At 32.6% G+C, this 24,319-nt stretch overlaps 3 protein-coding genes across 7 annotated transcripts in view; 1 reads left to right on the forward strand and 2 right to left on the reverse strand.

The window, feature by feature from the left end:
* The window catches only part of LOC123005433 (lutropin-choriogonadotropic hormone receptor), a 76,612-nt gene extending 61,524 nt beyond the window's left edge, over positions 1-15,088 (reverse strand). For 2 of the 3 annotated variants that reach the window (XM_044399182.1, XM_044399179.1), the window contains exon 1: positions 14,781-15,087. In XM_044399182.1, the coding sequence (XP_044255117.1) occupies positions 14,781-14,992 (212 nt within the window). In that variant the 5' untranslated portion in view covers positions 14,993-15,087. Of the gene's footprint in view, positions 1-14,780 lie in introns of all 3 variants that reach the window. The other variant, XM_044399180.1, reaches the window with a different exon arrangement.
* Positions 107-24,298, forward strand: LOC123005436 (DNA topoisomerase 3-beta-1). The gene is made up of 10 exons (XM_044399188.1): positions 107-464; positions 21,247-21,386; positions 21,440-21,847; positions 21,898-22,246; positions 22,298-22,498; positions 22,548-23,145; positions 23,196-23,413; positions 23,464-23,688; positions 23,737-23,892; positions 23,954-24,298. The coding sequence occupies exons 2-10, from the start codon at positions 21,296-21,298 to the stop codon at positions 24,264-24,266; spliced, it is 2,559 nt and encodes an 852-aa protein (XP_044255123.1). The 5' UTR covers positions 107-464; positions 21,247-21,295; the 3' UTR covers positions 24,267-24,298.
* Positions 18,790-21,206, reverse strand: LOC123005437 (double-stranded RNA-binding protein Staufen homolog). Of its 3 annotated transcripts, none has more exons than XM_044399191.1 (9): positions 20,954-21,206; positions 20,784-20,870; positions 20,684-20,731; positions 20,493-20,632; positions 20,181-20,438; positions 19,864-20,131; positions 19,198-19,790; positions 19,034-19,149; positions 18,790-18,984 (listed from the first exon to the last, which is right to left on the reverse strand). In XM_044399191.1, the coding sequence occupies exons 2-9, from the start codon at positions 20,851-20,853 to the stop codon at positions 18,909-18,911; spliced, it is 1,569 nt and encodes a 522-aa protein (XP_044255126.1). In that variant the 5' UTR covers positions 20,854-20,870; positions 20,954-21,206; the 3' UTR covers positions 18,790-18,908. The 3 variants fall into 3 exon arrangements, with proteins under 3 accessions (XP_044255126.1, XP_044255127.1, XP_044255124.1); XM_044399192.1 differs by having other exon boundaries at positions 19,198-19,401; positions 19,468-19,790; positions 20,784-21,206; XM_044399189.1 differs by having other exon boundaries at positions 20,784-21,206.
* Positions 24,299-24,319: the final 21 nt, after the last annotated feature.

The raw sequence follows: 24,319 nt of genomic DNA on the forward strand, positions 1-24,319 counted from the left end.
ACCGGTTCCAGTGCCAATTCCGCGCAGAAAGTGGGGCATGAATAGCGTTGAAGAACGTTCGAGTTGATTAGGGAAGGCAAGTTATTCCTTGTTGCAAACTTGAGATTAATTCCTCGACGGTCTTATCGTGCACTAGACACAAAGTGGCGAGTTTGATTAATGCGTTTTGTTGTCTTCATATAACAAATTGACCTCGATTTTATCGACTCCCAAAAGTGACAAAACGATGTTTTCGCGAAGACAGTACTTTGCTCGCCAAAACTTTCCCAACTGACATTAAATCGCAGGGCATTGCCCAAAAGTGTAAATAACATTAGAGTGTACAAACTTCTTTGTTGTGGCCATAAAAAATATTACAGTTTTATGACCGCAAGACAAACGAAACAAGACAGATTATGCCAGTGGTTCGGCCCTTTTATGGCGCTCACGTCATATTTTTTACACTGGTCGGCACTCAAAATCGCGTAAGTAATTTTTTTTTAATTGTAATAGTAATAATTGTAAAAGATAAAATGTGCTTGGAGAAGTAATGTATGCAGCTACGGGGATGCTAATGATTCGCGTCGTCTTCCAGAACGTCGCTAATAGTGGGGTTAATTTTTGGTGGATGTATATGCAAACACCCGTCAAATATGCATATGCAAATATGTTGATTATCTGGCTGCACTGCTATATCAGTTGATAATTAATTCAGCCGCTAGACGACATTTTGTCCTATTTCCCTCGAGCTATTTATAATGGAAACGATAAGACCACGTGGGAGGTTCATCATCGTCTCGGCAAGTAACCAAACGTCACGTCTTCGATCCAAAATACTCGTTTCCCGTATATTGTTAAGCACCCACGCGAAATATTAACATTGAAATCAGAGCGACGTCTCGTGGACATCTTGAGGTTTTCGCCGCCTCCGAACTGTTTATTTTCCGTGGAACAAAGAGACAATGATTGATAGGAATCAATGTTGGGGGTGGCGAAGGGTGTTGAAAGTGTGTCAGCGTACTGGATGACGAAGTGGTCGACTGTGATCCCCATTCAGATGAGGCGTTCGAGTGTACGTTCGCCAACAGAATGAAAACATCGACGATAAGGAGGAACAAAGGATCCAGAAAGAGTAAAGGAAAACTTGTGCCGGGGGATTAACATCATTTATTAAAAGAAAAACGATGAGAAACTTTTTGTTGATACAGGTTGAGTGCATAAACAAAAACTTACAAAGGCTTAATCCGGCGATGAGAGGCTAAACCACATTATTGTTTACCATTGCATCGCTATTTTATCATTTAAAAAACATTTTAAATAATAGTTTACATTTGAAACTCCTTTTTGGTTCTTTTGGTATTTTTTAGAAGTTTTATTACTTTCCGCTTTTCCTTATGTTTTTCTCTGTTGGTGGTACTAAATTTTGGATTAGAAAAATTAACAACTCATATCAGTGTTCAGATTAAATAATAGAAAATATCCTAGATTTATAGAAATTATTGCAAGATTGTAGTAAAGAGAACAATGAGAAAAATAAATATAAAATCTATAAAAGTTTATATACAAGGTGTCCCAGCGAATTGAAAGTCTATTAGTGACCTTTAAATGGTAAAATTTAAAGAAATGTATAGGACATTGATAGAGACTAATCCAGTGCATCATATAAATTATTTTTAACCATACAGCATGTCCCAAAAATAGGTTACGATACAAACTTGTGTTTTTTTTTTAAATCAAACACCGTAAGTTTCATGGCATTTTTGGATGTAGCCTTTTAAAACAATGTTTTTACACAAAACTTTTATTAGTAGATTGCTTAGTTTTAGAAATAACACGCTTTTATTTGACGAAAACACGCACTTTTTAAAAATTTATTACAAAAAAACTAAGACAGCTAGAACAAATTTTTTCTTACTTCTGCAAAGAAGAAAGTACAGAAATTAAAGCTGTAGCAATTTTTTAGTGTTTTGCATTTGTAAAGATTAAAAAATGAAGAAGTTTGTTAAAAGTTAAATAACTTCAAAAATTTAAATATTTTATTTTTGCATCTAATAGATTGATAAAATGTCTATCCTAAAAAATAAACTTTTAGTGTCTAAAATTGATAAATGAAAAGATATTTAACATTCAATAATAATTGTAGCAACAATGCCTATCAATATCTGAGCATTGTGGATACTATGACAACCATAGTAATTCCACCACGGATCACTTATCCGTTGATAAGAGATCCAGAGATTGTAAACGTCGCTATAAATACTGAAATTCGAATTATTTCGTTGTAAAAATAAGAAATAATGGATTCAGTTTAACATAAATGTGATTATTAAGTGATATTTTTTCCATATCTTGTGCAACTGTGCACTTTTTGGCTACTGGAACGATAGTAATTATTTTTTTTAATGTTTAACGTTAACTATCTTTTTAGTTATTGATTATAAACACCTAAAAAGTAAATAATTTTATAAAGACAATTTAATAATTTTTTAAATGCAAAAACAATAAATAGGGTGTTCCATTTAAATTTTTTATATTTTTAATTTTTTATCTTTGCAAATTCAACACACTAAAAAAAATTTACAACCTTCTTCTTTGCGGTAGTAAAAAAATATATTTCTAGATGTCTTAGTTTTTGTGTAACAAAGTGGATGTTTTCGTCAAAAAAAAACCGTCTTATTTTTAAAACAAAGCAAAATCGACCAATAAAAGTTTAGCTTAAAAATATTGTCATAAAAATCTACATCCAAAAACACTAAGAAACATATGGCGTTCAATTAAAAAAAAACACAAGTTTGTATTATAACTTATTTTTGAGACACGCTGTATAGTTGAAAATAATTTTAGGCGATGGACTAGATTATTATCTATCAATGTCCTATATATATTTTTTTAATTTTACCATTTAAAGGTCACTAATGGACTTTTTCAACTCACTGACACCCTGTATCTATAAACCGACCATTTCAATTTTGTTTTTTTTTTGTGAAAGAAAAATTTTGAACTTCTGCATAATAATAGTTCATTTTTGAAACAAGTTTATATTCAAAAATTAAAACAAATTTCACAATCGTGTCGCTTGACACTCTTTTAGTATTTTTTGGGAGAAAAAAAATCTATAAAAGTCTGTGGAGACATTAATTATGACGGGATTATTTGAGACAAAAATGTGGCAACTTTGTGTATGTTTGATACTTAATTTACACGCCATAAGTGTCAAATATTTCTTTCCAATATAAAATTTATGACGGGATCAGCTTCGTCATTTTCCTTAAAATACTTTTGATGTAAATGTTAAGAAAGACGGCGATATTCTCAGATTTAAAAAATAAAATTCGTGTTTATTATTATGAGACGGCATAAAATCCGCCAAAAGATAGGTAAAATAACATCATTTTTGTAATTACAATAAAAAAAATCAGCAATTTATGTCGCCCTCGTTGAGGCATGTTTGAAAAAAATCATAAAGTGAGCTTTGGGGTCGTTACCTGCAATTACTGACCCATAAATATTTCTTATTCTTCCAGAGTACAATAGAACGACCTCATTTTTCAACTCTGCCCTGGCATTTAATATATAAATTTGGCACAAACTGCATCTAGTTTAAAATGAATAAATGTATTTCTACGTATCAGCAATGGGGATTTATGTCCTAGTAATAACAAAATAAAAATAAAGTCGGTATTTAGACTGACATCTTTAGATATAATAACAAATTCGAGTTTCATAATTTAGACGAAACGACTACTAATTAGTATCAAATCTTCGGCTAATTTGGCAAAAACAAGTCAAAAAATGAGAAAGTTTAAATGAGTTTGGTTAATTTAATTAAAATTTGTGCTTAATTAAACAATTAACATGTAAATCCGTGGATGCAGTTACAAGTGAACCAAAAATTTGTGATTAGTTGGCGATGATTTACAACGGTTATTTTAAGTAATCTCAATCGAACCAACGTATAAGTTTGTAATAAAGGATAAAAATGATTTATGTCTATATAAATAGATCAGCCCGAATTAAAATTCCTCCAACGCTTCAGTTTTAATACTCGGGTCGCATAAGTCCATTCAGGACTTCAAAAAGGACGATCTTATCGAAAAAAGTCCATTGTAATGCGACATTGTTCTAATTTACGTGAACACCTCGACTAGTACGAATTCTGCGGTGTGATGTGAGAGAAGGCCAGCGGCCTTCGACGGTCTCCATCTAGGTCATCGTGAAATTGGTGGGCCGGCGACTTTTTACACACAACACCGGCCACTATTACCCAAATATTTACAATAATTCGGCGATTATACCCATGTTGGTCGCCGTCATTCGACTCAGACATTCGAAAATTAGGCCTCTTAATAAGGAAACAAAAACAATGAAATTACTGCAACGTTTTGCTTAATTAAGTGGCACATCTATAAGGATTAAAATTAATTGACAGTTAACATTAAGTATTTGTTACGCAATTACAACTCTAATCCTGCTTGCAGAAACGCTCGTCAAACTTGACTTATTGTCACATTAACAGGCCGTTTCTCGTCTCAAAGAGATTATTTTCATAATGCTGCTTTACATCACGGATTGTTATAGATTTATGTCTTCATTAACAAGAAAAATAACTGGATTTGAAACAAAAGTACAGTGTATGAAATAAAATACAAAAATTTTGAAACACGAAATGACTTTCTTTAACCCAAACTAATTCATCAAATAAAATCAGTTTACAGCAGCAATTTTAAACTTTAATGGCTTGTTCCCATTACTTCTAATCCAAACATAATTAATCAAGTAAAAGACACAAAGTTGTTTCGAGGATGTTGTCAAACTGTCTCTAATTATCTTCCACTTAATAATAATTAATTAGGAATGAGAAGTTAACTTGACAAAAACCAACAAAAACACAAATGTTAAATTTTTCTGCAATGTTGGTTGCCTACGTGACACAAACCGATAACAAGAGATAAGATTAGAGTTAATTCAAGTTTTATTTTGTGGCTACTGTGGTGATTGATTGCTTCCCATTTTCTCTCAGTAATCCATAAATATCCAATAACCCTAATTTGTAGCCGAATTTCCTCAGCATAAAAAATTCAAAAACGACTTTCTCATTATAAAACTATCAATATTCAGATTTATTACTGTTCAAATGATGTCTGAAAGATATAATTTTACAAATTGGTTTTTTGTAGTTATGAATATTAAAAAAATTAAGAAGATACTTATCTTTTAATTTGTTCAAATCTTCGTAATGTAGCTTGTTTTTTGCATAAAATAATGTAAATCATCGAGAATTTATGATACTGTCAGGTCTATTCAATTAATTTTTCAATCGAGACTCGTTCGGTTTTAAAATAAAAATTTGTTAGATTAACAGTATTGTGGCCTCATTTGGTTAAAATATGAGCTGACGTGCGAAAATTAAAAGCGTGACATTTATGAAGGCATCAACCCCACCCGATTTAAAGCCCATTGAATAGACGTGGGAGTGGTATTGTCGTAAATCAGTAAAAAATGCAAACAAATTGCGAAGATCATTAAGGCGTCCATAAAGATGACCGAAAATATCATTAATTACTATGACTCGGGACGTTTAATCAATACAAATATCAGAATTTTGTCGATAAATTAATCATCCTGACAGAGGCTTATCGAAAACGATGTTTACATTAATAAAAGTGCGAGTAAAAAGTTAAAAAGTCATCGAGCTTACGCAACAGTTGGTTGAAACGCGTCCAGGGCTTTCAATTAAGCGCAAAAACGACTTGTATTATCTGCAACGAGACATAATTCTATACAGAAGTTGGGGTCTTGAGTGACAAATACATAGTCGAAATGGTGGGATTATCTCGGTCTGAAATTAGGCGTTGACTGAACATTCAGGAGCGTTAAATTGATATTGTGTGTGTGCACAAAAGGCTCTTTTGAATAAACTGCTAAAAGCACAAAGATTCGCCGGAATAAATAAAATTGCAAAAATCGAATGAAACCAGCAGAGCGAACAGGGACGGCTACTATTACTGCTATTGAAATGTTTACAATACCGAAGACTCCCATTGTGGTCAATAATCTCTTGCAACTTAAGAAGTCTCTTGCAGTAAATAGAAACCCACTATGGTCATTACAAATCGGGCCAGACCACTTTTTGCATTTCTATTCACTGCCTTTGTTTACATTTTCAGTTTCGTTCTGGCGAGCAATGCTCCAAGAATACTTCCACAAACAAATTCACTTATTACGAATTTTATTGCAAATTATTACGTGCGAGATGATAGATATTGAGAATTTACGGCCTGATGAAACATCCACAGCCACTCAACGTCTGTAAACTACATTTTTTATTTCTTTCGATTTATAATTAAGTAATGAGCAAAGTATTTAACCAAGCATAGGTAATGCATTTTTGATGAGAAGTAATAAGCTTTATCGATACCCCCATTATTGGTTAAAAGCTCCCAAGTAAGATTTCTTGTTACCTGCAAACCTACAGTGTTGTTTCAAGCTACGCTTTGTGTGAATCAAATTTGATTTAGCTTTTACCGCAATAAAAAGCAAATTACATGGTCACTTAATCGGTCATTTTAGCGGAACTAATAAAAGACTACAAATAAATACGGATTTTTATTATTTAACGACAGGTTTAGATATTTGGACCAAAATTGATTAAATTTTATTGGTTGTGCGTGATAAGATTATGAAGTGTTTCAACCGGTCCCCCGAATTTTATTTTTATGTATGCGATATTTTTGATATGGATGTGTGGCAGCTGGGTTTAAATTAGGTCGATTTCTGATTTAAAGGAAGTCATCGAGATATTTAGAATAGCAAAATTTTCTAATTTTGAAAATAGCAACCTTTCTAAATATAATTAAAACTTATCCACTTATTTCACAATTCTTCTGCAACACAAAATAAAAAATAAATCATGTTTGAAAATTGTTAGTCCTGTCAATGAACGCTCAAGAAGAGGTTGGTCGCGAACAGATTTTTTTGACTTCAGGATTGTATTTGGACTAGTTAGAAGGTTAACATACTAAAAGTCCCCGATTCTACTAAGTGTGCAGGGGGCACCAAGAAGGCACCTCTAGTTTGAAACTCTTTTAATCTTGGAACTGTCACACGAACTTTTCCACTTGTGCAGAATATTTTAAACTTGTTACAAATATACCTACTATTTTGTACCTCTCAAAAAAGTAGGGTTATGTTTCACTTCTTGCATGAAAAAAAATGTTCACTTCCTTATCCTTCTTGCCTATTTATGTTATGTTTGTAAACTCACAGGACGGCTAAAACACTAATATTCCTAGTTCTATTAAGGTTTTATCAAGTATAATAGTTGAAATGAATGCAAATTAGAATTAACCAATTTTGCAACATTTTTGAATGAATCTGTCGTTTAAAGTGATTGGCTTCTCTGCTTATTATAATGGCCGACCTCAAACGGACCAATCATATTACTGCGTTAAATTTTTGAATGAATCCAAAAAGCTAAAGTGATTGGTTTTATGTATTATATTAATGGCCGACCTTAAACGGCCCAGTCACAAAGCTTCCAACATTTACAACAATTCTTACGTTAATTACGATAATTCATTAATTTTATAGCTTTCTTAAAGAATTCAATATTTGCTACGAATATCTCGAAAAATATTTGAGATACAAAAAAAAACAAAAAGTCCACCGTGTAGACATTTTGTAATCTTTAATTTAAATTAATTTGTACATAATGATTTATTTCGTTACACGCACCGTTTTCTAAATAAGAAAAAGAAAATACAAAGAAAAAACACTTAAACCTCATAGATAAGACCAAAATTTTCCAACTATGTATGTTATTTACTAGAAGTATGTATTTGTTTATAATTACTCGCAATGTAAAGGACATTCTCATATCAACGTTCCTTAACATTCTCTACAATAAAAAAAGTTGATAATGATAACCATTTACTTGCAACAATTAACAACATTTTTTGCTTTTAAAACTCGTTAAAAACCATTTTCAATATGCACAATAATGATAGGAATAAATGTTTGACATGTTTTTTTTATTTTAATTTTTTAATTTTATTTATTGTAAAAAATTGTAATTATTATTTGTACGTCATCGACATTAAAATAAAAATTAGATTTTTATAACTCCAAAAAAACTGCAGCTTTCCCCGGATAACTACAAATATTCAATTCAAACGAAAAAGCTGTTTGTATTGTAAAAAGTCCTGTAAAAGAATTTAATTAATAAACAATAAATAAACGAATTAATTACATTGGTCGATATGTTGATGTAGTGGCCCATTGAATTACTTGAAAAGCAACCTTTCTAACTTTCTTCCGACCATTCATAACTCCTAAATTCTCCACTCACACTCACACATGACCTGCCTCCGAAAAGCAATGTTCAAGGAAAAACAATCCAAATTGTCATCACGTAATTGTTTACGTTTTACTATCACCCAACCCTAGTAAAATCGGGAAATTTCCTAATACTTTTGTTTGTACGAAAACCGGCTAAACTTTAATCGAGAACGAGAAAGTAAAAACTGTTATTACTTTCACTAAATTTAGTAGCTCGCCGATTGCTCCGAACAAAATCATCAAAAAGAGTTGATCTGAGTCGAAATTCATGAATTCCAGACTTTTTCGCAACAGGATTATTCCAGTGACCTCGAAAAATAAAAATCTGTCAATTTCCATGATTAGGACGAGTGGCGATTCGAGCATCTGGAGTTCTCTTGAGATGCGGCCGAATTGAATAATCCAGCTTTGTTCAGCAGTTGTGGCACTGGGTGTGCGGGTCAGTATCGACGATAAACGACCCTTATTAAAACCTTCGATGTTTGATGGACTGATACCACATGAATTATGTATACCTCGCCCAAGGCTGGGCCTCTAGAGGCACCCTGGGCTTTTCCCAATATGTCCAAAACAATGCCGGAAGCTGTTTAAAATTCCGATATTGAAATTTTCCACCTTGACTTCGATTTTCCCCACAAGCCAATAAAAAAATTAGTCATCAAGTCGTTGAATATCAAATAAAATCAAAAATGTCATTTTGACACTGTCTGAGGTTCATAACTAAATACTTTCTTATGCTACTTCCAGTAGTTCCAAAAAAATTTAACACCAAATTTCAGCAACTTTTAACTACTCTTGTCTCTGCTCTGTCCCAGCGAGTTGAAAAGGTCCATTAGTGACCTTTATATGGTAAAATTAAAACAAAAATATATGTAGGACATTGATAGATACTAATGTAGTCCATCGTCTAAAAATATTTTCAACTATACAGCGTGTCTCAAAAATAAGTTACAATACAAACTTGTGTTTTTTTAAATGAAACCATATATTTCTTAGCGTTTTTGGATGTAGATTTTTATGACAGTATTTTTAAGCTAAACTTTTATTGGTCGATTTTGCTTAGTTTTAAAAATAAAACGGTTTTTTGACGAATACATGCACTTTTTAAAAATTCATTACATAAAAACTACATCTAGAAATATTTTTTTACTGCAGCAAAGAAGAAGGCACAAGCTATAAGGTGGTAACATTTTTTTAGTGTGTTGCATTTGCAAAGATAAAAAAATGAAGGCGTTTGTTAAAAATTCAATAACTTAAAAAAAATAATGGAACACCCTATTTATTGTTTTTGCATTTAAAAGATAATTACATTGTCTTTCTAAAATTATTTACTTTTAGGTGTTTATAATCAATAACTAAAAAGATATTTAACGTTAAACTTTTAAAAAAATACTATTGTTTCAGTAGCCAAAAAGTGCACAGTTGCACAAGAGATGGAAGAAATATCACTTAATAATCAGATATGTGTTAAATTGAATCCATTATTCTTTATTTTTACAATAAAATTTCGAATTTCTTAACTTTTAATAAACTGCTTAATTTATTAATCTTTACAAATGCAAAACACTAAAAAATGGCTACAGCTTTAAAGTCTGCACTTTCTTCTTTGCAGAAGTAAGAAAAAAATTGTTCTAGCTGTCTTAAGTTTTTGTGTAATAAGTATTTAAAAAGTACATGTTTTCGTCAAAAAAAAAACGTTTTATTTCTAAAACTACGCGAAATCGACTAATAAAAGTTTAGCGTAAAAACATTGTTTTAAAAGGCTACATCCAAAAATGCAAAGAAACATACGGTGTTTCATTTAAAAAACACAAGTTTGTATCGTAACTTATTTTTGAGACATATTGTATGGTTGAAAATAAATTTAGGTGATGCACTAGATTAGTATCTATCAATGTCCTATACAATTTTTTTTTAATTTTACTATTTAAAGGTCACTAATGGTCATTTTCAACTTGCTGGGACACCCTGTATATCTCAACGGGGCAGTTCAAAAATGAGGTTCTTAATTTGTAATAAAACTTCGACTTGGATTCATATTACACTTGAAACACCTAAGTTCGATCTTGTTCTTGTTATTGTAGTATTTTAGCAGTTTAGATAAAAACCCCAGAATAATGTAAATTTTTGACTTTTTGGAGATATGCAGTGTTGTGGAATTTACTGCAATTTTATTTATGTTTGACCAAGTCGAAAACACGTCTAATTCGCCTGTCCTCGAATATATGCAACCTCCCGTATGTCTCGAATCGGTGCACTGCAATAAACTGAGATTGTCTGGTTTATGGCACTCGGTTTTATTTACTGCATTACATTTATTGCGCCCCCAACAAATGCACTCTTCTTATTGCATACTTTGGACAGAGACGAATCAGTTGCGAAAAGCGGGGCAGACTCGTCTCCTTGTCGGATTCACTCACTAATAAATCTGCAAATTCGCATTATTTTCTATACCCCCAAAAAGTAATAAAACAAGAGATTCCATGTTAAATGGAGGCTATAAATTCGCCAGAGCGACAAATTTTTTACGCATCAAAAATTCAATTATCATCACTGGAACCAGTCGATTGCACAAGTTATTATACGGCCTCGCCGACAGAAAAATCTAACAAACGACATCTTCAAATGAAACGAAAACTAGCTAGTGTGGTAGGCGTTTGTTTATAAAGGTTGCGTAATAACTGATAATGCAACAAACCTGCTTAAAATATCTGTTTTCAATTAGTTATTCTATGAGCGTGGCTAGACCCCGTTCAAGATATTTAATTTGTTTTGATCGAATTTCATGATGATTTGATCAATGTTTTTGACCGATGGTAAAAAAATAAATTGAAAATTCAATCCTAATTAATTTTTATTTGTAAATTATTTAAATCGTTCAAGACCCTAGTAGTATGTAGATCACTTTTTTCAAAAGCCGCTCGTTATTTATTAACGAGTAATAACATCAACAGAAGACTTAATATATACAAGAATAATGAGACTAAAGATTTAAATGGATTTAGGGTATCCGTAAAATACAAAAATTTGTTATCACAGTTGGAATTCTCTTCGCATAAAAAAAATCGTACAAAATCCAAACAATTTTTTTAATAAATCAAAGTATTTTAAATTAACCACAAAAAGAAGAGAAAGAGAAAACAAGTAGTAGCCAAAAATTTCTTAAGAATCAGCCCAAAAAAACTAAGAAACAAATTAAAAATAATAAATTAAGTAGAGAAACCAGCAATAGCAATAAAATGTTTACTTTAGTAATGTGTGGGCGACTTTATGGTCTTTAAATAAATAATTTCTGCTATCAAATACAAAATAGATAATGACTTACACATTTTCAAAAAAAATTCTTTAAAAATAATAAATAAACGAAAACAGTATTTATTCGCATTTAGTGGAGATAAAATTCTGAAAACGTATTTAAAAAATATATCATAAATTATAAATCCTCGGCACACAACACTTAACGAGCAAAAATCACTTGTCAATGAATTAAAAGACGTCAACTTTTACACCAACTTTTTTCAATAATTTGATGCAACAACGTGTTTCATCTGCATTATAGCCACTAATGAGGTTAATTACAATGCAGTTTTAATAATTTTCCAATTGAAGAATGATGAAATTGATGCTTGAGGCGAATTTTTAATTGGTAGAAATTCTATTTGGCGTTTTACTATTTTTTACATAGAAAAATGAATTTATAGGCTAGTATAAACAGTAAAATTCTAAAAATAAACATCCGAAAAGTACCAAATCCCTAAGTTATTCCCTTTTTGCTAAACTGAGATAAATGTGGTGAATTTGCGTCAGCAAGCCAGAATCTCTGGTGAAAAACTGGCGACGTAGATTCTTTTCAGGACAAAAATTAAGTAGAATGTTAATATAAATTTTTGTCTAGACAATGAACTCGGGTTATTATAAATGGCCATCACAAAGAAACTGTGAAAGATGCAATTTCCTGCAGTTAATTCTATCTCATTTAACAAAGTTTATCATTGGGCATTTTTCACCACTTCCTGATAAGTGATCAAGTGGCAAGAAATTAAAAATGAAATTACAATAATATCAGATTTTAAATGTAGTGTCATTAAAGATTTTACGAGCGAATAAAACTACTAACCTAATGATTTTAATTAATTCTCTAGCCAGTCGAAAATAATTATAGGTTCGGTTTACACAAACTTGGCCACTGCTCGTTACCGAAATTATAACGACACAAAAATTACCATTTTAGACAATCAATTAACTCCAAGTATGCAGATTAGAATTATTTCGTCCAGAGAGAAATTTTAATGGCCAGTTGGACGCGTGTTATGCCATGATAATCGTCATTAAGACGTTTTCGCAGCATAATAACAATGATACAGTCTAGACCTGTAAACGAGAAAAGATGGGGAAAATTTTGTACATCATCGACAGATTTATACTTCAAACTTCTTGCAATAAATTAATATTTATGAATCTTGTGGTTCTAGTAGCTGAAAATTGGCTATTAAAGAACCTGGTTGAAATTAAGTTACCGATGTTTCGCAAAATTTATCAACTCGGAATATTCTATTTATGGTAAGAGTGAGAAGAGAAGCGAAACGAGTCTTCTAATTAACGATCAAATTTAATCTCGACATTATAAAACTATATCTTGAAGTTAATGAATTTTTCACTATCATTAGCTCAGTATTATTGAGAATCCCGAAGCGTAATTACGACTAATTCAATTTACTCTCAATTTTACCACGTAATGGCAAGAAATGCGTCTTTTTCTGAAGTATGTAATGCTGTCAAGTTGGAAAGGCATTTTATTCATAACGTTGCTCTAGATTTATTACTTTATGAAAAAAAAAAACTTTAAAAAGTGGCTAGAATAACATCCGGTACGTTTGTCCATGCTTTCAACTTCTTAGACGAATTTCTATGTTAAAAAGTTCATCAGAATGACGATTGATGTTAATTGAATGTCTTTTGTTAACAAAATAGAAGATATAAATTGTAATATAAAAAACAGAAAGTTACTTAAAAAAAGAAAAAAACGATAGGTATACCAAAACTTAGTGAAAATACCTACTATTTTAAATACGTACACAAGCCAAAAAATTTTTCAAAAAATCACGGAATAATTAATAATTTTATATCTTAAATAATGTTCTTCACTCGTAATAATTAACACTTTTTGTAACAGTATTTGGTTTTAGAGTTTAGTTTACATGATACATGTAAATTTTACAAAGGAGTAATACATAAAATCAGTGTAATAAAAAGATTCAATACGAAACCAAAACCAAAATAAAAATCGCAAATAATAACGTCAAAAAATAAATCCATAAATATCATATTAATCAGTATTCAAGTAGTAACAGGAATTCATAAAAAAATCTAAATTTGTCATTTATTAACACCAGTAATGATGAAACGTCATATAAAATATTAATTATGTTTCAAATTAACAATAAACCTCAATATCAGTAAATTTAAAAAACTTTCAAGCGATGGTATTTCGTGGGATAATTTACTCGTATAACAGTCATTTGGTGTGGGTGGACTAAGTCCTATCTCAAATATATTTTCCGTAAGAAATTTGCGAAACATTTATACATATATAGAATAATTCTTATTAGATAAAAAATTTCATGACTTCTTTTTTATACTTTTAGTCTTCTTATCAATTAAAAATATTGGAACGAGATTTAATTACACCATTAGTCGGCTTTAAATAGATCATTAAGCTATTTTAGTTCTAGTACTTCAACCCCAGATTAGCTTTCTTCTCAAATTATTTATTGTATAACTAAAAAAATCGGTCATTGTTTGACACTAATTACAAATATACACAATACAACAAAGGGTCAATTATTTTTAAAAAGACATATGCAACTCATTAATTAACTGCACGTAATAATATATTGGTCAATGTATTAATTGCATGCACTTAAATGCATTAAGAGACGAGATTATCCTTCAGAAGACCAAATTTGTCTCCAATTAAATATCTTAACGTAAATATGAATAAAATTAGCTTAAAAAATAAAAATAAAAAAGGACTATTGCAGTGTTTTTAATGGCAAGAAAAACGCGTATGTGATGAACGTTTATGGTATATCCCATACAAGGGCCCCCATCTAGTAGGAATCTTACCATAACCGTATCGATACTTAAAACGAAAAATAATTTCATAAAAGTTTAAAATAAAGTAGGAAGCCGGAAACGAAATGATTAAGTAAGTCGATTAGTTATCCAATTTTAAACCGAGTTTAAAGTCAATAAATTTTTAATGTCCGTCTAACTTCTTAATAAAATTTCGATTTAATGTAAACAACGATCGTATTTAAGTTTTCTCGTCGAAAAGAGTCGTTTTTCCGCGAAAAATCCAGACCGTCAGTGATGTTGCAAGAGAAATATTGCAGCATGGCTTAGTTTTATATAACAGCTTTTACTTCTGGCAATTCGGAGAGGTCCCCCAGGTGTGTACTTACAGTTTGGTGATGGAGTAGGGCAGGTTGTGGGGCACCTCTGTGAAGCCGGCCGTCCGACAGACGAACTCCTGCAGGTCCGGCGTGCACTGGCAGCGGTCCTCGAGGATGGCGCAAGGGGTGGAAGTGGCGGAATCGGTCGGCGGCACGGAGGCCCCGAAGACGGCGTACACGGCGGCGGTGGCGGCGATCACCAGCACGAGACTCGGAGGCATGGTGCGGTGGCGCGCGATTTGACGGCGGCGCTACGGCACCAGCTCGCTCACACGACACTGCTTTCTCCGCACTGCTCGCAGGACTACTGAACTGCCCGAAACCGACGATGGAGCCGTCCGACCGGTTTCCTGCGAGACTCCAACACGCGCCGCGCACTCACAAGCTGTCTCCAGGTGTGGACCAAAGGCCGACTTCCTCTGCCGGAAAAACAGCGGGCCCGGACCCAACAAAGCTGCAGCAGGAAAACTATTCCTGCTGGTCTGGGCTACCAAAAATAAATTTTGAAAATTTTTACCAGTTCCAAATGGATTCAATCTTTTCATGCTTCTGTGGGTTTTAAATCAAATTATTTTGGAGATTTATTAAATCTTGGAATGTTTTTAGGACTTAAGATTATGAAAAACTTTTAAGTTCGTAAAGTTACACAACAAATTTTACAATTTTTGCGTTTTTAAGATATCTTGAAGTATTTATTTAAAATTTTAAATTTTCTAATAAAAATTTTAGGTTGTGTAAGCTCTTGCAATTTTTTCGTAAAGATGTCTGAAAAGCTTTATTTTCAGGTTCTGAAATAGGAACTTCAAATTAAAAATTTCTAGTATGCAGGATGATTTTAGGGTACAGTCATATTCAAAGAAAAAGTGGTCGACAATTTCATTTCAAAAATTAATAAATTATAAGTAAATTATAAATAATTTTCATTTTATCAACAAAATTGATTTGATGATAAATTACCAAACTTCATGAATCATGATGTTAAGTAATTTATTTCTGTAAATTTAAGTACGCTCATTTGCACAGAAACATATATTTTTTTTGTCGAAATGTTACAATGACGCCCATTTTTTTTTTTGAATTTGACTGTATGTGCAAATATTTTATTTAACAAGTGATAGTAGAGTCAAAAGAAATCAAAATAACTCAACTTGTCTTATCCGAATGTTTATAGTTTTTGAGATATAGAGGGATTTGTTCGTCGAATATATTTACCTAAGTTTGGAGCGCGGCCTCAAACTTTAACAACTCAAATTATAAACAAATATGATATCTGAAGATTTTCAAAATCTATTACATTGTTTAAAAAAAATGAGTTAAAATTTGCAAAAATAGGCACACATCAAAGTGTCTCCATTAAAAAAAAATCACAAGACGGTAAAAATTTTGAATTAAATTTTTGGTTGAAGATATCACCCGATTTCATTAACTCAAACGTTACCGACTACTAGCAAATTTTGGGATAAGGTAAAAAAGTTCAAACTTCGTTTATATTGCATTTTTTTGACATTTTTTCCGACGCCAATGTGGAGGCTGCACCCTCTATATCTCAGAAACTATAAACATTCGGATAAGGCAAGTTGAGTTATTTTGACTTCAAAAGGTTTTGAGCTCTACTATTACATGTTAAAATATTTGCACATACCTTAAAATCCCCCTTTATAATATTATAGGAGTAATTTATAAAATCCCAGCAATATTTAAAATTAGTAAAATCACACGTTTTTAGATTTTAATTGACTTTTAATTTTTTTTAAGTTCCTATGTCTATAATTATTAAATCTAGTATCTATTATTTTTAATAAAATACCATAGTCAATTAGTTTTTTTAATATTTCTAATAAGACTTAAACTTTTTCTTTGCATCACTGGTCTGTCTGCCAGCATAACTCTGAAACTTTTTTCACGTGTTTCTCGAAATTTATTATTTTCTTTAGGGTCCCATTTGCGTAACCACTCACATTTTCTAAAATTTTATGTTTTGGAAAATTTTATAATAAAATTTTATCGTAAAATCGTTTAAAAAGCTTATAACCCCGCTTATACCTGAAAATTTTGAAATATTCTAAATTCACATTTCGGGACAATTTTCTATGTATCTTAAAAATGCTTTCAAGATTTTGAAATTACATAATTAATTTACTTCCCCATTGCATAACAAATATGACACTTGCCTTTATAAAAATAAAAAAATAATTAAAAGAATGTGCAGATCTCATTATAACGACTTTACTTTAGACGGAAAACTACGAGAGACAAAAAAGACTGTAATCATCACCATCAAATTAAAAAAAAAAAATTTATTAAACATTATTAAAATGAAACATCCAAAATTAAAAGTTAATTAGCTTTGCTATCAAATTCAACTTGTTAATTTTTTACCTTCCATTACCCTGTCTTTATTTTCAGTCCCATGCTGTTCTAAAATTTGCTAAAGTACCAATTTAATACATAAATTTGTGCATAATTGTTACAAAAAAATTAAAACATATTAATCCAATTATAAAACTGGTCTGTCCTCTTGATAATACAGCAACTTCACATTAACATGAAAAAAAAAACGATATTTTAGACAAGTTCAAAAGCGAATATTATTCTTATTTTTATGATAGTTTAATTTTTTTGTTGTTAATATATGAGAGTAAAACGTTTATTTCTTGGGGTGTTTTTAATATTTTTTTAACAAAAACTCTGCACTTCTTTAATTTGTTCTCCAAAAGCCCAAAAGATGTAATTTTCAAGAATGCATTCTACCACACGTAAAATATTAATTGATTCATTCGTACTGATAAAGATTTTGTGCAATCATTTGTAAATTATTACATGTAATAAGGCAATTAAATAATTAAGAAAACAATACTTGAAAGTAAACACAAAAAATGTCACATTCAAAGTTATTATTTACGAAAGACAAGTAGGTATAATTTTAAAAAAAATAGAAGCAGAAATCACAACCATTAAATTTTTTGTTCCAGCAATTCTTAAACTTTATCCTAAACTACTTACCAATAAAAGTGCTCTCATGTTTTAAAGTTTTGACTAGCAACGTCATTAGTAATCCCTTGATGTTTAAATAAACACAAGAATAAACATTTATCCAAGAATTCTTTTTGAAGCTAGACCTGGTTTAGTTTACTCTCAAATTTAACTCAAAGAATTATTATCATTAACGTCTGTTTTTGTGTAATATCTAACAAAGTGTCCGAACAGCGGTAGTAACAATATAACACAAATTAAACAAACATTAGAGACGATGTATAAACCCGAACTATTACTTCTGAAATAAAACCGATAGTTTCCAAAACCATAAACCACGAGATTTATGATTAGAAGCTTGATCTTCCGGTGTCTCGATCGTCTCTTAGTGGCGTCGACGTCGCAATGGACGTCTCGACGTCGCTCTCAAACGACATCACATTTAACGTCACAACTGCATAGATGCGTATAGAAGGATTGGTTTTAGTGAAACATGGGATAGGTGGATAGACATGTGAACGAGAAGTAATCCAAGACCACTTTCACTAAAAATATTCATTAAATTTGTGATGACTAGACCGTTGCGAGGAGTCTTAAAAAACATACTTTTGTTTCGAACAATATACAAAAAGTAAATCAACAAGTAAAGTTTAATGGATGAGAAACTAATTGCAAAGGTTAAAAAAATTGTAATGCATTAGTCAGTGTAGGTTGAATTTTGAGATAAGCAAAAAATAATAATTGCTCTACTCTAAAAAAAGTGGGCAACTGCTTTAAAAAACTGATCCATTTAATTTTATAAATTGATTTGTATTTTCTAGTGATTTATGAGATTTCAAAGTGTAAAGTTAAAATAGTAACGAGATCGATAGTGTTTATTTGAAAGAAATGTGCCTGAAACGTTCTTCCTGACGGCGCTATGATATGTTTATTTACCTCTTATTACAAGTTTGTTAAAAAATAAAAAATCTGGGAAGAAATTCCTGTTGTTAAATCAGACAAAATTGGTGAAAAATGTGGAAATCGTATCAAATAAACCGCATAATATCAAAAAAAACGTTTATTGGAAACAGTAAAAAAAAATGAAACAAAACATTCAAAAAAGGAACTTAACAATAACATTCCGTTTGAAACTGAGTAATTCTTATCTAACTCTCTCTATCTTTATTTCTCCTCAAAATCATCAAAAACTCTGAAGGTTTCTTCATTCTCCACCTCAAAATCCTCTTCAAAGTGTTTACTGAAAAAAAAACATTCAAAAACTTGAGTTATGTAAGAAAATTATTTACCTTTCTTTAGAAAAAACAGTTTTGTCTAAAATCCCAGTTTTTCGTAAAAGTTGTAAGCCATGTAAAGCTGCATCTTCGTGTGCTTGTTTCTGAACAGTGGCTTTACCCAAACACACCTAATATAAAATTCTTAGTAAGAAAACTCAAATGAGATTGAAACTTACATGTGGAGGATGTAGTCCTAAAGATACCAATGAGTAATAATGATTTTCCTGTTTTCCAAGATCAATAAACCCAATATCAATATTAAGCTTATTGCCTATTTCCAGAATCTTATTTTTCGGCGAGGTATAAGTCGACTTTGAGGACGATGCTTTAGTTTTAAATTGTTTGGGAATGTTTGAATTTTCACTTAATGAGTCATCAGTCTGCCAAAAAGAAGACACGACACTATCAATACTGTTCATCAAAGTAACCACATTTTCCTTCTTTACTTTATTTTTCTTCTTATTCTTCTTTTTCTTGTTTTTTAGACCATTGATGATACCTTTCTCGTTGAAATTGTCTTGCAGCTGTGGTAAAAACTCCAACATTCTCTCAGCTGCTTCACGTTTTGACTCTTTTTTAGATCTACCCTCRCCTTCAGTTACAAAATCACCTAACTTGCATTCAGTAATGAAACGTTTTTTATGCGATTTTCCCGATTCACTGATGACATTAAATTCGACAGGCAAGTTACTAATTTGTGCCGCTTCGTGAACACGCGCAATGGGCGATTTAACACTGTCTTTTAATTTTTTACATTCTTCCACCGAATCTGAGAAAAAATTATCAAATTGAAAAGATCAAATACCCGCGGAGTAACATATGCAACCCAAAATACACTTTACCTTCACGAGAACACACGTGGTCTTTGAATAATGCTTGTCTTTCCATGTCTTTAAGTGCTTTTAATGCTGCATCATGACGTGCTGCTTGAATTGTTTGTCCAAATCCTTCAAAGACTGAATCTCCTACTTTTACTCTCACTGCAAATGGCCCCGAAATCTGAGCCTCTTCAACGGCAACTCTCAAAGGATCAAAAGTACTGTTCCATTTTGGAGAAAAACTTTTAGATTTTCCGTAACTCTCATCAACAGCACCGTAACTATCAATCGTCTGTTGAAAATAAAATGTAAAAGTAACAGAAACTGAAAATGAATCGTACTTGTTCCTCTTTGCCATTCAGCAAAAAATATGAAACGGCAATTCCAAGTTTGGTTGCAACATTGTTTAGTGCAACTGTTGGAGTCAAAGATTTCTCCTGCTGTGTTTTAATTTTCTCCGGAGGATGCTCGTAAAATGTCTCTTGAAAAGCTAAAGCTGCTGCTTCTTGTTGAGCTTTTTTCAAACTAGAACCTGAACCTTCGTAAGTTTCATCGCCCAAAACTAAAGAGACTTTAAAAACTTTTGCATGAGGTGGGCCCTAAAGTATTGCTTATCAATATTAACAGTTTATAAAAGTGACGAAAACCCTAACCTCTTCAGACTTTAACGTATAAGAACATTCAATTTCGTTGAATTGAGCTAACTCATGAATTGTTGCCACAATACTTTTTTGAAGATTTTTTGTAACCATTATAGACTCATTTTGCGGCTCTCCTAATGCTTTGTCTGATTCTAAAAAGCCGTTACAAATAAAAGAATGGAAAAATAAGTGGTTAGACTTACCCAACATGATGAAACTATCTCTTTTTGAAGGAATTGAAATCAGAGATGCTGGAATGTATCACACTGAGTAATTATAAACAAAAAACACGATTATATTTACCGTCTATGCAATGCTTATCGCCGAATACTGACTGCAAATCATTCAGAAATTCCGAGCCGAAAGACAACATAAAAATAACTACGTAAACTGCAAAACGAAACATTTTAAAACACTTATATTCAAAACGGTAAACGGGAATGAAATCAGTGACTATTTACAGGAAAATTTACTTAGTGAAAATCGCAATTTCGCATACACGCAACCATTTCGTTACAACATGTAATTACAACACATTGGGGACTTTTCTGACACGCTGACAACCCTTTGAAAACAAAATTCCCAATGCAGTACTTTTCTAATTTAAAATTATGAATATAAAAGTTTCATTTTTCCTCATAGTCTTGCAATAATTAATATCTTTTTTTAGAAACTGTTGTTTTAAATATCGTGAATAACTAAAAAGGGGAATAAAATATTTCGTAACCTAACTTTTCGACATTTGACAACTTGTTACTTTTTGTAGGTTATGTTGAATCAAGTGGTATATTTACTTTAAATATTAGTCTACCACAATGAAAACTGTTTTAATGGTGGCTGAAAAGCCTTCATTGGCAGCTTCCCTCGCTAGCATATTGAGCAACGGCTCTAACTCAAGTCGTAAAGGTTAGTCGCCCCCCTTATAATCATAAATTCTAAAACAACTCCCTTAATTTTAGGTTCAAACGGCATCTGTTCGGTTCACGAATGGAACGGGACGTTTCAAGGAACCCCAGCAAGGTTCAAAATGACGTCAGTTTGCGGTCACGTCATGGGAGTCGATTTTATAAGCAAGTACAATAATTGGGACAGGGTTGATCCAGTTGAGCTCTTTTCATGCCCTATAGAGAAAAAAGAAGCCACCCCGAAATTTAAAATGCCTTACTTTTTGGGTCATGAGGCTAAAGGATGCGATAATTTGGTTTTGTGGCTTGATTGCGATAAAGAGGGCGAAAATATTTGTTTTGAAGTTATGAATTGTGTAGCGAGAAGCATGAATGGGGACGTTTACTCGGATAAGGTGACTTACCGAGCGCGCTTTTCCGCGATAACTGATAAAGATATCAAGGCGGCTTTCAACAATTTAGGTAAAAAGAATTATTATATGAAATTTTTTCTACCATTGTTTGAATTGTAGCCCACCCTAATGAGAATGAAGCTAGGAGCGTTGATGCTCGCCAAGAGCTAGATTTACGAATCGGTTGCGCTTTCACTCGCTTCCAAACCAAATTTTTTCAAGGCCGTTATGGCGATTTAGACTCGTCTTTAATTTCTTACGGCCCTTGTCAGACTCCCACTTTGGGGTTTTGTGTTCAAAGACACGACCAAATCCAGACATTCAAACCTGAAACTTACTGGGTCATCAAAGCCACCATTGTGACAAAAGACGGCAATGATGTTAATTTGGATTGGAAACGAGTCCGTTGTTTTGATAAAGAAGTCGCAAATATGTTTTTACAACAAATCAAGGACCAGAAACAAGCTAAGTAAGTCTGATTATCCATCACTTGTGCAATTTTAATTGATTTTTTATCAAGGGTTATTAACGTATCGTCTAAAGAAAAAGCAAAAAGTCGTCCTGTGGCTTTAAACACCGTTGAATTGATGCGCGTTGCGAGCTCTGGTCTGGGCATGGGCCCCCACCATGCCATGCAACTCGCTGAAAAATTATACACTCAAGGGTATATAAGTTATCCCCGGACCGAAACAACTCGCTACCCTGAAAATTTCGATTTGGTGTAAATACACAATTTTTTCTACTAGCAATTATCTTATAAAGAATTTCAGTGGCGTGCTTCGACAGCAACAAAACAGTACAGAATGGGGGGACGAAGTCCGCGAAATCTTGTCACGTGGAGTTAATAGACCTAAACAAGGCCACGATGCCGGGGACCACCCTCCGATCACCCCCATGAAGTTAGCAACACGGAACGAACTCGATTCCGATTCGTGGAAATTATACGATTATATTACACGACATTTTATCGGTACTCTGGCTCGGGATTGTAAATATTTGAGTACCACAGCAACTGTTGATATAAATGAGGAGATTTTCACTGTGACTGGGAAAACGCTCCTCGATCCGGGCTACACAACAGTGATGACGTGGCAAGCGTTGGATAAGAACGAAATAGTTCCGAATTTGTCCGAAAATGAGTCGGTACCAATCAAAGATATGCGATTGACGGAACATCAGACTTCACCTCCGGATTATTTGACCGAAGCTGAATTGATTACGTTGATGGAAACGCACGGAATTGGCACTGATGCCTCCATTCCGGTCCATATTAACAATATTTGTCAAAGAAATTACGTAACTGTGACGTCGGGACGAAAATTAAAACCGACAACTTTAGGAATCGTCTTGGTACACGGATACCAAAAAGTATTTTTTTCGTATTTAATTAACACTTTAATTGTCAAAAATTATTGTAGATCGACGCTGAATTAGTTTTGCCGACCATGCGGTCAGCTGTTGAGGAACAATTGAATCTCATTGCTTTAGGTAAAGCTAATTTTCATGCAGTTCTTAGACACACTGTCGAAATTTTCAAATTGAAGTTTCAATACTTTGTGAAAAATATTGACGGAATGGATCAACTATTTGAGGTTTCTTTTTCGCCCTTAAGTGCCTCAGGAAAGGCACATTCGAGGTCTGCTCAATTTTAATACATACGTTAAAATCATTAAGTTAAGTTTGTAGATGTGGAAAATGTCGCAGATATATGAAATATATTCAAGCAAAACCCCCGAGATTGCATTGCCCACAGTGCGATGAGACTTACAGTTTACCCCAAAACGGAACCATAAAACTATTCAAAGAACTCAAATGTCCTCTTGACGACTTCGAATTGTTATACTGGACTATGGGTAACAAAGGGAAAAGTTTCGTTTTTTGCCCATACTGCTACAACCATCCACCCTTTAAGTAAGTAGTTCAAATTTTTTGACCAATTTACTTAATATTTTTTATCAGAGACATGAAAAAGGGCACCGGCTGCAATTCCTGTTCACACCCATCTTGCCCTTACAGCTTCAACAGTAACGGTGTTTGCAGTTGCGTTGAGTGTGATTCTGGTGTTTTAGTCCTTGACCCGTCTTCAGGCCCCAAATGGAAGCTTGGATGTACTCGGTTTGTACTACACCATATGTATTGGACACAAATAACCGCGCCATCTGTTCTTTAATTTTAGGTGTGACACCATCTTAAATCTCTTCGATGATGCTCAAAAACTGACAGTGTTGCCGGAAGTGTGCGACTGTGGGGCCCAATTAATGAACATTGAATATAAACCCGAGAAGAGCAAGTTGCCCAATGGAGTCACAGAGATGAAAGGTTGCATTTTTTGCACTACTGAGTTTGGGCGACTTGTTGATAAGCCTAAAACTGCTGTTAGTACAAGACCTCGGCCATTTAGAGGTGGGAAAGCACCGAGTAGAGGGAGGGGTAGAGGTCGGCCTAAACCTAAAGATAAAATGGCCCAACTTGCGGCTTATTTTGTATAAATCTGACTTAATAATAGACGATTCAGAGTTAATTGTTTTATTTGGATTTGAGG

This window comes from Tribolium madens, unplaced genomic scaffold (assembly GCF_015345945.1).
Source record: "Tribolium madens isolate multiple individuals breed KSU strain unplaced genomic scaffold, Tmad_KSU_1.1 Scaffold_20;HRSCAF=117;Tcas5.2_LG4, whole genome shotgun sequence".
NCBI classification, from domain to species: domain Eukaryota; kingdom Metazoa; phylum Arthropoda; class Insecta; order Coleoptera; family Tenebrionidae; genus Tribolium; species Tribolium madens.